General features: G+C 48.2%; 1 protein-coding gene across 3 annotated transcripts in view; it reads left to right on the top strand.

Moving 5' to 3' along the window:
• Positions 1–13,770, top strand: part of PSME4 (proteasome activator subunit 4) — a 241,970-nt gene that overhangs the window by 178,774 nt on the left and 49,426 nt on the right. For all 3 annotated transcript variants that reach the window (XM_050951719.1, XM_050951720.1, XM_050951721.1), the window contains one exon: positions 345–497. In XM_050951719.1, coding sequence (XP_050807676.1) covers positions 345–497 — 153 coding nt within the window. The remainder of the gene's footprint in view (positions 1–344; positions 498–13,770) is intronic.

Genomic DNA, 13,770 nt, shown 5'->3' with positions numbered 1-13,770 from the left:
TATTCTATGATTCTATGACTCATAACACTATGTTAATATTTATAAATTTGGTTAAATAATTAAAAACTTGTACAACTCAAAATGATGCATCATGTATGTGTACTATCCATATTTGTATATTGTATCTGCTATAGCAGTAGATGGGTCCAAATTCTGAGGTGTTTGGGACAATAAATAGGAAAAGGAATATTCCATACAGAATTAACACTACTAGTTTTTCAGTGACAGTAGCAATACAAGCTGGTGCTCTTATTAGCCTGGGAATATTAATATAAATTGTATGCAATGTTAAAGGTTAAAAATATTTTAAGTGAAACATTTTTAAGTGTAATCTTGTTTAACAGGGCATATTCAGAAACTTTGATGATGCCTTCTTGCCAGTTCTGAAGCCCCACTTGGAACATCTGGTAGCAGACTCTCATGAAAGTACCCAACGATGTGTAGCTGAAATTATAGCTGGCCTGATAAGAGGCTCTAAACACTGGACATTTGAAAAGGTGTGTACGTAACATTTTTGAGTGATCTGCAAAAGTAAAGGGATCGGTTCCAGTTGTTTAATCAGCATGTGCTCATCAACTGAATGACCAGGTTGAAGGTCTTTCAGCATATTACTTAAAAACTATGCTATCTTAAAAATGCATTTCTACTCTGAAAAGTGACTCTCTTTACATAGTATTGTGGAATCCCAGTTAATTGGGTCTCAGTGGTTTCCGTATTTAAATGTGCTCAGTATGCAAGAAAAAAAAATTTTTTTTTTGTAACTTCCAGCCCTGTAAACTCAGTCTGAGGTCTGAAAGTCAACGTGTTCTTTCCATATAGTGCTTCATCAGCAGTAATGAAGATCCTGCAGGCCAGATTAAATACATCATTTATGCCTATGCAACTACATAGTTTGCTGATTATACTCATTGACACTTGCACAAAACCATAGCCTTGAACTTTTCCGTAAATATATACATTCATACATAGCTTTAGACATTGCCATTGACGTGCAAGGTAGAATAAAATCCAGGTCGCTGACTCTTAGCTGTGTTGATTCAGTAATGCTAAAATAAGCACTGATTTATTTGTTAAAATAAACAGAAATAACTCTGGATACACAGAGCAAACATGAATTAGGAGGCACCAGTTTCACTTTTCAGAGTAAACAGCATTTTAAAAGGTCAAAGAAAAATAATGTGCTGAATGGAGCTGGGTGATTTTTCAGTTCAGCGAGAAAGTGGAAAAATTCAGGGAAAATATTCAGTTTGGTTCTGAAAATAATTCAGAATTTGGAAAAGTCCATTATGGGCCTGCAAACTTGATGGGTCAGGTGGTGTTCCTTTATAACCTATGGCCCAGTGGTTTGGGCACTACCTGGGATGTGGGAGATCCAGATTTGAATCCACTCTGGAGCAGGGATTTGAACTCAAGATTCCACAAATGTCTCAGATGAGCATCCTATCAACCAAGCTATAGGTGTGTTGCTTTTATTCTCTATTGTTGAAGCTGTTAAAGTTTGTAGATGCGGATTCAAATCTTTGTGCCTGATTCAGAGGAGGGAATAAAATCCATAACTCCTACCTCCTAGGTGAGTGCCTTAATCATCAGGCTGTCGAGTTGCTCTCTCTCTTCCCAGCAAATATTTAAGTGTTTCTACAAAGTGGAACAACTACAACGGGAGAGATTAAGAACAACAGTCCCGTAGTCTGGTGGTTAAGATGCTCAGGTAAGGTGGGGGCATTGAGGGGGCAGATCTTTGTTCCAATCGTGCTCCAGATTTAGGGGTTCAGACCTCGGTCTTCCACATCCCAGCCAAGTGCCCTGATCAGGGCCTGCGTTACCTAAATTGCATCCTTAGTGAGGCGGGGGAGTGGAGCTGGGTGAGAGATGGAGCTCGGCTGCGGGTGGAGTGGAGGTACAGGTGGACTGGGGCTAGAAGCGAAGCTGGGAGTGGAGCGGGGGATGGAGGTGGATCAGGTCTGGAGGCAGAGCTGGGAGTGGGGCAAGAACATGGAGTGGAGGTGCAGGCAGAGTCAGGGACGAGGGCAAAGCAGGGGTGCAGGCGGAGCGGGGGATGGGGGCAGGTGAAAGCTGGGGGAGGAGCTGGGCGGGAGGCAGCAGGACTGGCGCTAGGGGTTTGAGCGTCCTAGGCGCATGGCAATTTCGCCGCCCCGCGCGCTGGTCCTGCGGCTCCGGTGGAGCTGCCGCAGTGGTGCCTGCGAAGGGTCCAGTGCTCCGTGGCTCCAGTGGAGCTGCCGCAGTCATGCCTGCGAGCGGTCCACCGACCGTCTGCAGGCACGACTGCAGCAGCTGCACCGGACCAGCAGACCCTCCGAAGGCACCACTGCGGCAGCTCCACTGGAGCCGCCTGCTGCCCCCTCCGGCAGAACGGCACCCACCAATTATTCTGGCGCCCTAGGCGATTGCTTAGGCTACCTAAATGGTAGCGCCGGCCCTGGGAGGCAGGCCAGATTGGAGGTGCAGGTGGTGCAGGAGTTGGGGGCAAAGCGAGGCTGGAGGTGGACTGTGGGCTGTGGCTGTGAGGATCAGAGTGGCAGGGGGCTGTTACTGTGACACTCTCTCTTGACAGCCACCCTACCATGGCACCCTGAGCAGTTGCTCACGCTAAGGTCAGCCCTGGCACTAACCACTAGGCTAAAGATGTCAAAGAACAGACTCTCTGCTGAAACACTTTTTTCCCCAGCTGAAACTGATCAGTCAAATTCACAGTTATAGGTCATCTGACATTTCATTTTTGTGTGAATAGGCTATTTTTCCAAAAAATTCACCCTGCTGTAGTGCTGAATGTATTTTTAGGTTTCCTAGAATTTGAATCTTCACTTCTGCAAATTAACTTTAAACTTTTGTCTCACATCGAGAGCTGGGCTTGTCTACACCACAAAGTTTTGTTGGCAAAAGCTGCCTTTTGCCAACAAAAAAGGGGAGGTGTACACACTACAAAGCTACTTTTGGTGGCAAAACAAAATCACCTCAACATAAAGCCTTTTGCGGCAAAGTTAAAGCGACAAAGCGTCAGTGTAGACGTTGCTGTTAGTTTTGTTGACAGAACTGGCTTTCCCCAGCATCCCACAATGCCTGCCGTGACTACTCTGCTCACTGTGTTGATCTCTGCTGTGCTGCAGGCATGCACTTCTCTCTTTTCAAAGCTCCAGGAAGTATCTAACAGCTCAGTGTGCTGCTCCACTTGGGGAACAAAGAACAAATAATTGGAAAGCACCTGTTCTGCCTTTCACTAGGAACACCAAGGCAGGCCGACTGCTGCTGCAGGGAGCAAGGTGGGGTTGGGTTGGGGGAGGAGAGGACTGCTGTGCTGTGTTGATGTTCCCCAGGACATCTGAGGAGGCTGTGGGATAACTGAGGAACTCACAAAACCATAGGCAGGGAGGCAGGGTGGGCTGCTTCTGGAAAGACTCTTGTGCCAAGCAGAGCCGGGGGCTGACATGGCGGGGTGTCCCCCTGCCTCAGGATCAGCCTGCTGTTGGTCAGCCTGCTGTTTCCCTTTCCCCAGGCACACCACTCTCCTCTCCCTCACCCTACATACTTCAGTTGAAAAAGCAACTGACAGTCTAGTAGGATGCCCCTGGAAGGGAACGATGGGATTGATAAACCTGCATCCTGTGATGCTGAACCTGCCCCATGAGGCAATGCAACTCTTCCCAAAACACCCTGTGGCCAGTTGCATAGTGGGATAGCTACCACAGTGCACTGCTCTCTATGTCAAAGCAAGAGCAGCTAGTGTGGATGCACTCTGCTGACACAAGGGGCTAGTGCGGACATGCAACAGCAGTTTTAATTTAAGTGGCATAACTTTTGCCAACAACATTTTGTAATGTAAACAAGACCTTAAATGAATTTTAACATAATTAGCTATACATTGCTTATTACTGCATGAAAAAAAATTAAGAGTACTGTGTTGCAAACATGGGAATAAAGTATCTGAGACTGGAGACTACAAAAGTGCCCTGTCATTTGTTGGGATTTTCCTTTATGCTCTAAAACAATTATGTAGAATACGGAGTCGTTATATCTTGAATCAACTGATCAATCTCTAGAAAGTGTACTAAACAAGTAAAACCTCTTGACGTACACCCAAACCTCAACACCATCTAGTAATAGAGAAAATGAGTCATTAACAGTCTTTGAAGTGTTTAAGAAATTAAGAGATTGTTAAAAAGGGAATTCAAGTCTCTTAATTAAAAAATGTTGTACTCAACAAACTATACATTCTAAATTTTGCTCCTTACATAGGTCACTACATTTCAGAGTGCTTTGGGATGAAAGGCACCATGTAAATGTAAGATAATTTCATCCATAAGATAATGGAAGATTTGCCTTGAAGGCTGATCTCATGGCAAATCCCATTGTTGGGACTACTTGCTACAGTTTATATATGGCAGCTGGAAACATTAGGAATTATATCTCACAATTATAAATCAAAAGATCTGGATTCTATTGGTGCCTCTTGCACTGAGTGATTTCCAGGGATTCGCTGTGTGACCTTGGGCAAGTGATTTGACTTACTCAATTTCCTCATGGAAATAACACTTCCCTACCCTACATCAAAAGTATCGTGAGGCTTAATTCACTGAAGTTTGGTAAGCGCTTTGCATTTCCACGTATATTCTGTTCAAAGATCTCAGTGTATTGCTGCTGCTGTTATATTTCCCTTCTATAGCACCTCATACAAACTGCTTCCCAAAACTCTTTGCAGATCTGAATTTGGGGGTTTGGCTGAGCTTGTGAGGTTTTACACTTAATTTGGTGGCATCTCTCTGTTTAGACCAGTGATACTTAGGCTGAGGTGCCTGAGCCACACATGGCTCTTTAATGTATCTTCTACGGTTCTTTGCAGCACATGATATTAAAACACTTATTAACCAATCTAAGTTGTTAACTAATTGGGATGCTTTTGCTATGTTATTAACCACTTGTAGTTGATGAAATAATAATTGTTCTTCAGTCATTTTGCTGTGAGAATAATATATATTGTTGACAAAGTTCCTCCTCTACCTTGGTGGATCCTGCACTTATTTGACAGATTTGCTCACCTCAGTGATCTCCCCCACAGTCTGGGTCAACTTCTCCTGTGTCTGATCAGGAGTTGGGAGGTTTGTGGGGAACCCGGGCCTGCCCTCTACTCCAGGTTCCAGCCCAGGGCCCTATGGATTGCAGCTGTCTATAGTGCCTCCTGTAACAGCTGCTTCTTCTTCGAGTGCTGTCCCTGTGGGTGCTCCACTCTAGGTGACAGTGCGTCCCGGCGCTGTTGATCGGAGATTTTCGGTAGCACGCACCCAGATGGTATCTCCCGTCTAGTTGGAATCTTCCTGAGTGCGTGCGCTCCACACCCTCCTCAGTTCCTTCTCAACCGTCCTCGGCTGAAGACGGGACTCGGGGCAGTGCTACTTTCTCTTCCCTGATCTCTATAGGAAACAGTAACAAAGAACATAGAAATAATTATTAATTACTTCCCAGTTGTTTCCCTTCCTTTAGTATAGTTACATAGTTAGTTACTTTGTTAAAAAAAAAAAACAAAGAACTCCTTAGGCTTGTCTCCCATTGAGACTCTCTTCTCTAACTCATAATGCCAGGACCTTCAGGTTTCAAAAGATGCATCTCCTGTCAGGACTCCATGCCACGCTCAGATGGCCACTCTCATTGTGTGAAGTGCCTCGGGGACACCCACATCCCCGCGAAGTGCCTCCATTGTGTGAGCCTCAAGTCAAGAGCTCGTCGTGACAGGGATCTGCGCCTCAAGATCATCATGATGGAAAAATCCCTGCAGCCGCTGTCGGAGACAGGAAAGGTAGAACCCGCTCCCACACGCTCCCCATCCAGATCGGAACCGGTGGGGAACATTGCTTCACCCTCCCTGGAACGGAGGCAAGAAGCTCAGCAGTCTCACAAACGAGACGCTAACAAGGGTAGGGAGTCTCCGGCGAGATCCCTACCCCCTGTGCTGACAGCCAGAAAGACAGCTGTTTCAGCCTCTCCTAATGCCTCAGGAACCGCTCTGACTGACAGAGCTTAGAGGCAGGGACCGCGCGGGGAAGGCACCTACTGACTCGGTCCCCTCAGCGCCGCAAACGACTGCGGCGCCGACACCTCACTCCTCTTCGGCACTGAGGAAGGCTACAGCACCGGCACCACGTTCCTCCTCGGCACCGGCACTGGCCGCGGTGCCAGCAGCGCATTCGGCTCCGACACCCAGAATGACCGCGGCACTTACAGCCTGGTCAATTTCAGCGCTAAAAGCGGCCACGGTGCCGCCAGCGCGCTCTGCCTCAGCGACGAAATAGTTGTGGTGCCGACACCACGATCAGCCTCGGCACCACGAAGAGAGTCGGCACCCAGCCACTCTTCTGCCTGCGCACCAGCAGCAGACCCCCTGCAGGGCACCTCGAGGCTCAACACAGCAGGACACTCTCTGCCACTCTCTCCTACTAAAGAACCAGAGCAGAGAGCAGGCTTAGATCAGCCTAGAGAGCAGGACCAACAGCTTCTCACTCAAAGTGACCTTCTAGTGCCACCGGAGCCTCACTCTCTGCTCCTAGACACAGAGGACTCCTTTCTTGACCTGCCACTTTCTCCACCTGAACTGGCTTTCACCGACGGTGACCTTGAGCTACAACAGCAAGCGGAGTTCTCCCCTCCTGCTTCTCCTCCACAGGCACCTTTACCACCTCAGGTTACAGCTCAAGCCCAGCAGCCTCATTTTCCCTATGTTGCCCCCCCGTGGGCGATGCCTGGGTTCTCCTATCCCTTGCCTTGGCCTCAGTGGTACCCGTGGCAGAATCCTCCTACCAATCATCTCCCTTCGGTGCCTCAATCTCCTGCTCCATCCACTTCCAGGGTGCCTGAGCCCCCTCCAGAGTCTGGGAGCTATGCACCATATCCTGACTCGCCTAACCCTAACTCTCCATTAGCCTCAGATGAAGCCATCCTCCCTCCACCTCCACGGTCCGTGGACGACTGCAAACAATTTCAAGAACTTTTCAGGAGAGCTGCAATCAGTCAGGATATCCCCTTAGAAGAGGTTCAGAAGAATCAGCACAAACTCCTCAAAATTCTTGAACCGTCTGCGCCCTCGAAAATCGCGCTCCCTATAAATGAAGCACTCATGGAGCCAGCTGACACCCTCTGGCAAACCCCAGCTTCTCTAGTACCAACTTGTAAGAAGATCAAACGTAAATACTACGTTCCTGCAAAGGATGCAGACTTCCTATTTTCTCATCCACCACCGAACTCTCTTGTCATTGATACAGTTACACAGCGAACTAAACAGTCACAATATCGACCAGCCCCACAAGACAAGGATCTTAGACGCCTTGATGTCCTGAGCCGCAAGGTTTATACATCCTCTACACTACAGTTCAGGATTGCAAACTATTCTGCTCTCCTCGCCAGCTATGATTTTGATAATTATAATAAGCTTCTCGAATTTGCCTCATATATCCCAGAGGACAGAAGAGCAGACTTCAAATCAATCCTGTCTGAGGGACAACTGATCTCCAGAACGGCCCTACAAGCGTCCTTAGACACAGTGGACACAGCAGCCCGTACCACTGCAACTGCTGTGGTTATGCGCAGATTCTCATGGCTCTCTGCGTCAGGCATTCCTAAAGCGCTCCAGACCAAAGTGAAGGACCTCCCCTTTGATAAGGACAAACTCTTTTCGAAAAAAACTGATGAACTCCTCCACACCATGAAAGATTCGAGAGCGACACTGCGCACCCTGGGCATTCATCCATCACTTCCCAGGAGACAACGATACCAACCATACCAAAGACCACGCACACATCAGTACTATTGCCCTCAATCCAGACCATATGACGCAACTAGGAATCGTACTAGACCGCCCAAACACAGACAAAATCAAAATCAAGCCACCACCTTCCGTCTACCAGGCAATAAACAACAGTTTTGAAGCTTTGGTCGAGGGTCTGCACGACCACCCCTTGATTCCACCACTTACCTGTCCATTTGGCCACCGCCTCCAGTATTTCCAACATGTTTGGCAGCGGATTACACAGGACCGTTGGGTCCTCGAAATAGTTCGGACCAGTTACTCCATCCCATTCATATCCTACCCTCCTACCCTTTCCCCTTCCCCGTCCCTCTTCAGGGACCCCTCTCACGAACAATTACTTCGCACAGAAGTGGCACACCTTCTGCAACTAGGCGCAGTGGAACCTGTGCCGCCGCAACATCAAGGGACAGGGTTCTACTCCCATTACTTTCTAATGCAGAAGAAAACCGGGGGATAGAGGCCTATACTAGACCTACGCCAACTGAACAAATTTGTGAAGACACAAAGATTCAAGATGGTCACATTGGGCACAATAATACCTGCATTGGATCAAGGGGACTGGTTCACAGCCCTCGACCTACAAGATGCTTACTTCCATATATCAATACATCCAGCTCACAGACGCTTCCTACGATTCACAATCGGTCAGGATCACTTCCAATACAGAGTTCTCCCTTTCGGACTCTCCACAGCTCCAAGAGTTTTTTTCCAAAACCCTAGCCGTGGTTGTGGCTCACCTCTGCAAACACGGGGTCACACTTTTCCCCTGCCTGGACGATTGCCTCATCAGGGGCAACTCCTATGGCGAGACACTTCAAACCACGTGCTTCGCCATCTCCATTTTTCACAACCTAGGCCTCCAAATAAACATTCAAAAATCTACCCTGATACCTATGCAACAGATCGAATTCATTGGAGCTCATCTCGACTCAACCCAGAGCAAGGCCTCGCTCCCATACAACAGATTCCTCGCTATCACGCGGCTCATACGTACTCTCTCTATTCGTCCCAGGATGCAAGCAAGAATCTGCCTACAGCTCCTTGGTCACATGGCAGCTACCACCTTTGTGGTTCAAGACGCCAAGCTACATATGCGATGCCTCCAGGGCTGGCTCAACTCCAATTTCAAACCCAGCAGACATCCCTTAGGGATGCTGCTAACTCCTCCACCTCATGTTATAGCTTCCCTACAATGGTGGACAAGTCCAGAAAACCTCTGCACAGGGGTTTCCTTCCAGCAACGATCCCCAGCGCTCATGCTCACCACTGACGCTTCCCTGATTGGTTGGGGAGCGCATCTAGGGGAACACAGGGCACAAGGCAGGTGCTCTGCATCAGAGACACATCTACACATAAATCTCTTAGAGCTCAGAGCAGTGAGGAGAGCATGCCTTCACTTTCTTCCCCTCATAAAGAATAAATACCTGCGAGTCTTAACAGACAACATAGCATGTATGTATTACATAAACAGACAAGGGGGAGCACGATCACATTCCCTCAGCATGGAAGCCATTTGACTATGGAATTGGTGCCTACAACATCGAATACAGATCATTGCTTCCTATCTACCAGGCTGTCACAACACGACTGCCGACGCACTCAGCAGACGCTTCTCGATGGAACACGAATGGGAACTGCACCCTGCAGTACTCCAACAGCTCTTCTCCCACTGGGGCACGCCGTCCATAGATCTCTTTGCCACGACTCGAAACCGGAAATGCCCTCTGTTTTGCTCCAGGGCGGGACTCGGGATTGCATCCTTAGGGGATGCATTCCTCATCCCATGGAACAACTGCCTCCTGAATGCCTTCCCACATATCCCTCTACTACACACTGTTCTTCGGAAGATTGCGGACGACAAGGCCTAGGTCATCCTTATAGCCCTGGCTTGGCCAAGACAGACATGGTATCCCTACCTTCTCCGCATGTCCTCCCGTCACCCATGGGCTCTCCCCAACAGACCAGACCTCCTTTACCAGGACAAACGGACAAGTCCTTCACCCCAGCTCCAAAAGCTCCACCTCACAGCCTGGTTCCTTCATGGTTCCAAACCCATTAACTAGCCTGTTCCGAGCAGGTCCAATACGTCCTCCTGCACAGCCGGAGAGACTTTACTCGTAAAACCTACCTTCAGAAGTGGAGACGTTTCGCTCTTTGGTGCTCGCATAAACATTTAGCACCCAATAATGTGACCCTCCCTAACATTCTAGACTACCTCCTGAAACTAAAACAAGATGGACTCTCGATCAGCTCCATCAAAGTGCACCTGGCGGTGCTTACCACCTTCCATGACCTATTGGATGGGTACTCACTCTTTACACACCCCACCATTAAATGCTTTCTCGCTGGCCTGCAAAATCTTTACCCTGAGATTCACCCAACAGTGGCTACATGGAATCTTCACCTCGTACTTCATGCCCTCATGAAACCTCCATTTGAGCCGTTGGCTACCTCCTCTCACCTCCATATGTCCATGAAGATGGTTTTCCTAGTCGCCATAACATCAGCGAGGAGAGTTGGTGAAATGAGCGCCCTCATGGCCCACCCTCCCTACACAATCTTCTCCAAAGATAAAGTCACTTTGAGACCACATCCTAAATTTCTTCCTAAGGTGGTGTCAACCTTCCACCTCAACCAACCTATATACCTATCTACTTTCTATCCCAAACCTCACAAAACTCTGCAGGAAGCAACCCTGCATACTCTCGACGTGAGGAGAGCAATTGCCTTTTATTTAGAATGGACTAAACCATTTCGCAAGTCTCCACGACTCTTCGTTTCCATTGCCGAAAGATCAAGGGGCACGGCTATCTCTAAACAATGTCTATCCAAGTGGATCTCTGACTGCATCAGATCCTGTTACCGTGCGAAGAATCTTCAACCGCCCGATAACATTAGAACTCACTCCACTAGAGCCATGTCGGCATCCATTGCCTTCTTGCACAACGTTCCCATTCCTGATATCTGCAAGGCGGCTACATGGTCATCCGAACATACGTTTGCAAAACACTATGCTCTCACGCAAGACACCATGGCAGACGCAATAGTAGGCCATACAGTACTATCTTCAGTACTCCCTACCGCATCTCCAAAGTCCCACCAGCCTTAGTGGGTACTGCTACACATTCACCTAGAGTGAAGCACCCACAGGAACAGCACTCGAAGAAGAAGAGAAAGTTACTCACCTTGCAGTAACTGAAGTTCTTCGAGATGTGTGTCCCTGTGGATGCTCCACTCCCCGCCCTTCTCCCCTCTACTTTGGAGTACTAGTATGATGCTCTACGGTAGAGAAGGAACTGAGGAGGGTGTGGGCGCACGCACTCAAGAAGATTCCAACTAGATGGGAGATACCATCTGGGTGCGTGCGCCCCAACCAGGCACTGCTACCGAAAATCTCCGATCAACAGCACCGGGACGCACTGCCACCTAGAGTGGAGCACCCACAGGGACACACATCTCGAAGAACTTCAGATACTGCAAGGTGAGTAACTTTCTCATGACAGCTACAACTCCCTGGGCTACTTCCCCATGGCCTCCTCCAAACACCTTCTTTCTCCTCACCACAGGACTTTCCTCTTGGTGTCTGATAACGCTTGTACTCCTTAGTCCTCCAGCAGCACACCCTCTCACTCTCAGCTCCTTGCACCTCTTGCTCCCAGCTCCTCACACGCACTTCCTCTCCTCTGGCTCCTCCCTTGCTGACTGGAGTGAGCTCCTTTTTAAACCCATGTGCCCTGATTAGCCTGCCTTGATTGGCTGCAGGTGTTCTAATCAGCTTGTCTGCCTGAATTGGTTCTAGCAGGTTCCTGATTACTCTAGTGCAGCCCCTGCTCTGGTCACTCAGGGAACACAAAACTACTCAGCCCGTGACCAGTATATTTGCCCTCTACCAGACTCCTGTACCCCACTGGCCTGGGTCTGTCACAATATATAAATTAAATAATTCCCCTGGCATACTGCTTAAATATGAATATATAGTACTATAGTAAATGAAAGTGTATTCACACTACTGTGACTCTTTTGGGTAATGTTGATTGCCAGTTTGGCTCCTGAACCATTGAGGTCTGAATATCACTGATTTAGACAACTTTTGAGTGCCACATTCAATCAATTTTAAAATTTCAGAGAATATTCTATGTAGTGTAGTCCTAGCATGTTTGTCCCAGGATATCAGAGAGATAAGGTGGGTGAGGTAATATCTTTTATTGGACCAACTTCTGTTGATGAGAGCGACAAGCTTTTGAGGTCTGGGCCTGAAAAGGAGCTTTTTTTTGGCTTGAAAGCTTGTTTCACTCAACACAAGTTGGTCTAATAAAAGATATTACCTCACTCAGGGAATAGTCTGGGCATCAATGGGCAGAACTGTATTGATTTTGGTGAGAATTGGAAAACCAGAAGGTGGAAATGGGGGGAACACACAGAGCCTCTCTCATCTGGTTAGTAAACCCAGCAGCTTAAATCACTTGTGTAATTGTTACTACTGGGGGAATTTTGCGCCTAAAAATTAAAAATTCTGCACACAGGGTTTTAAAATTCTGCAAATTTTATTTTGTCAAAGTAAAGCTGTATAATCATGCCAGTTTCATTTATTTTGGTAATTTAATTCAAAATACCTGTCAGCAAGTATGTTTGTAACAATACAGACACACACAAAAATTCCCCCAGAAATAGAGTTAAAGAAACTCCTACGACAACCCAGTTCCTGTTTCTCTGCCCCTTTCCCCACAGAGCCCAGCCAGGGGGCCAGATACTCACCACCACCCCCCGCAGAGCCCAGCCATGGGGCCCTCCTTGGCCCAGACACTCACATCCCCTACCCCCAGAGGCCAGCTGCGGGCGGCCCCCAGCCCATAAACTCACACCTCCCCTCCCAAAGCCCAGCTACATCCGCCCCAGGTCAGACACTCACCCTCTGCCCCCCAGAGGCCAGCTGCAGCCACATCCTCCCTAGCCCAGGCACTCACATCCCCTACACCCAGAGCCCAGCTGTTGGCCCCCTTCAGCCCAGACATTCTCTCATACCCCCTACTTCCCAGATCCCAGGGATCCAGAGAGAGAAACAGCCTGATGCTGGGTCTGGGCTTATACGGAGTTTCCTGCATGCCACCGCCTCCTTCCTTCAGGGCATGCTAAGTACTGCAGTTGCTGGGAATCCTCTGGATCTCTTTCTGGCCCCTTCCCGGCCCCCACCCCTCTGGCCTTGTCTTCTATTTGCGAGTTGGGCTGCGCCAGGTCAGAGGCCCCTTGTGGTGGCCAACATCTCTGCAGCCCATTTGGGAGGGGGTGAATTCTGTGTGCACAACATTAATTTCTGCAAAATTCTACGTTGCGCAGTGGTGCAGAATTCCCCCAGGAGTAAATAATTGTCTATAGATCAAAAAACTGGTTGATGGCAGCCAGTAACACCTTTCAGTGTTACAAAAGCCCCATCTCAGTTCTGCCTGTCTTCTCAATACAGTTTTAAAATGTAGACATCCTGAAAGAGAGGAGATGGAAGGAAGAGGAAAGAATAAGAATGGTGCGGAGAATGGAGTGAATGGGGATGACACAGAGCCCCTGGCACAGGAGGGAGGGAGGGATTAGGGAACACACAGAACCTTTGGCATGGGAAGACATGGGGTGAGAATGGGGGGCACACAGAGACCCGTCATGGAGGATGGGGTGGGTGATTGCAGAAATAGAAGGGGATGGGAGGGTAGCACACAAGGAATGTGGGGAAAGACTAGATGAATGTAAGGAGCCCCTGGTGTGCACAAAGCACTCAGCCTGCAGAAACAACAAAGTGTGCAATCCTGTAGTAGTATTGTACTTACACTGAAATGACCCAACAGGCCGCATATGTGTGAACTTGACTGAGCAGTAGTTCAGAGTACCCTGTAAATAAAGTAGAAAGAGATGTTGGCAGTTTGAATTGTTGCCTTTCCTGGTAATTTTTTTCAGGATTCTAATAATGTTGAGCT

Source organism: Gopherus flavomarginatus, chromosome 4, assembly GCF_025201925.1.
Source record: "Gopherus flavomarginatus isolate rGopFla2 chromosome 4, rGopFla2.mat.asm, whole genome shotgun sequence".
NCBI classification, from domain to species: domain Eukaryota; kingdom Metazoa; phylum Chordata; order Testudines; family Testudinidae; genus Gopherus; species Gopherus flavomarginatus.
Note: the sequence above shows the minus strand (reverse complement) of the source record. Positions and strands in the feature narration are given on the sequence as shown.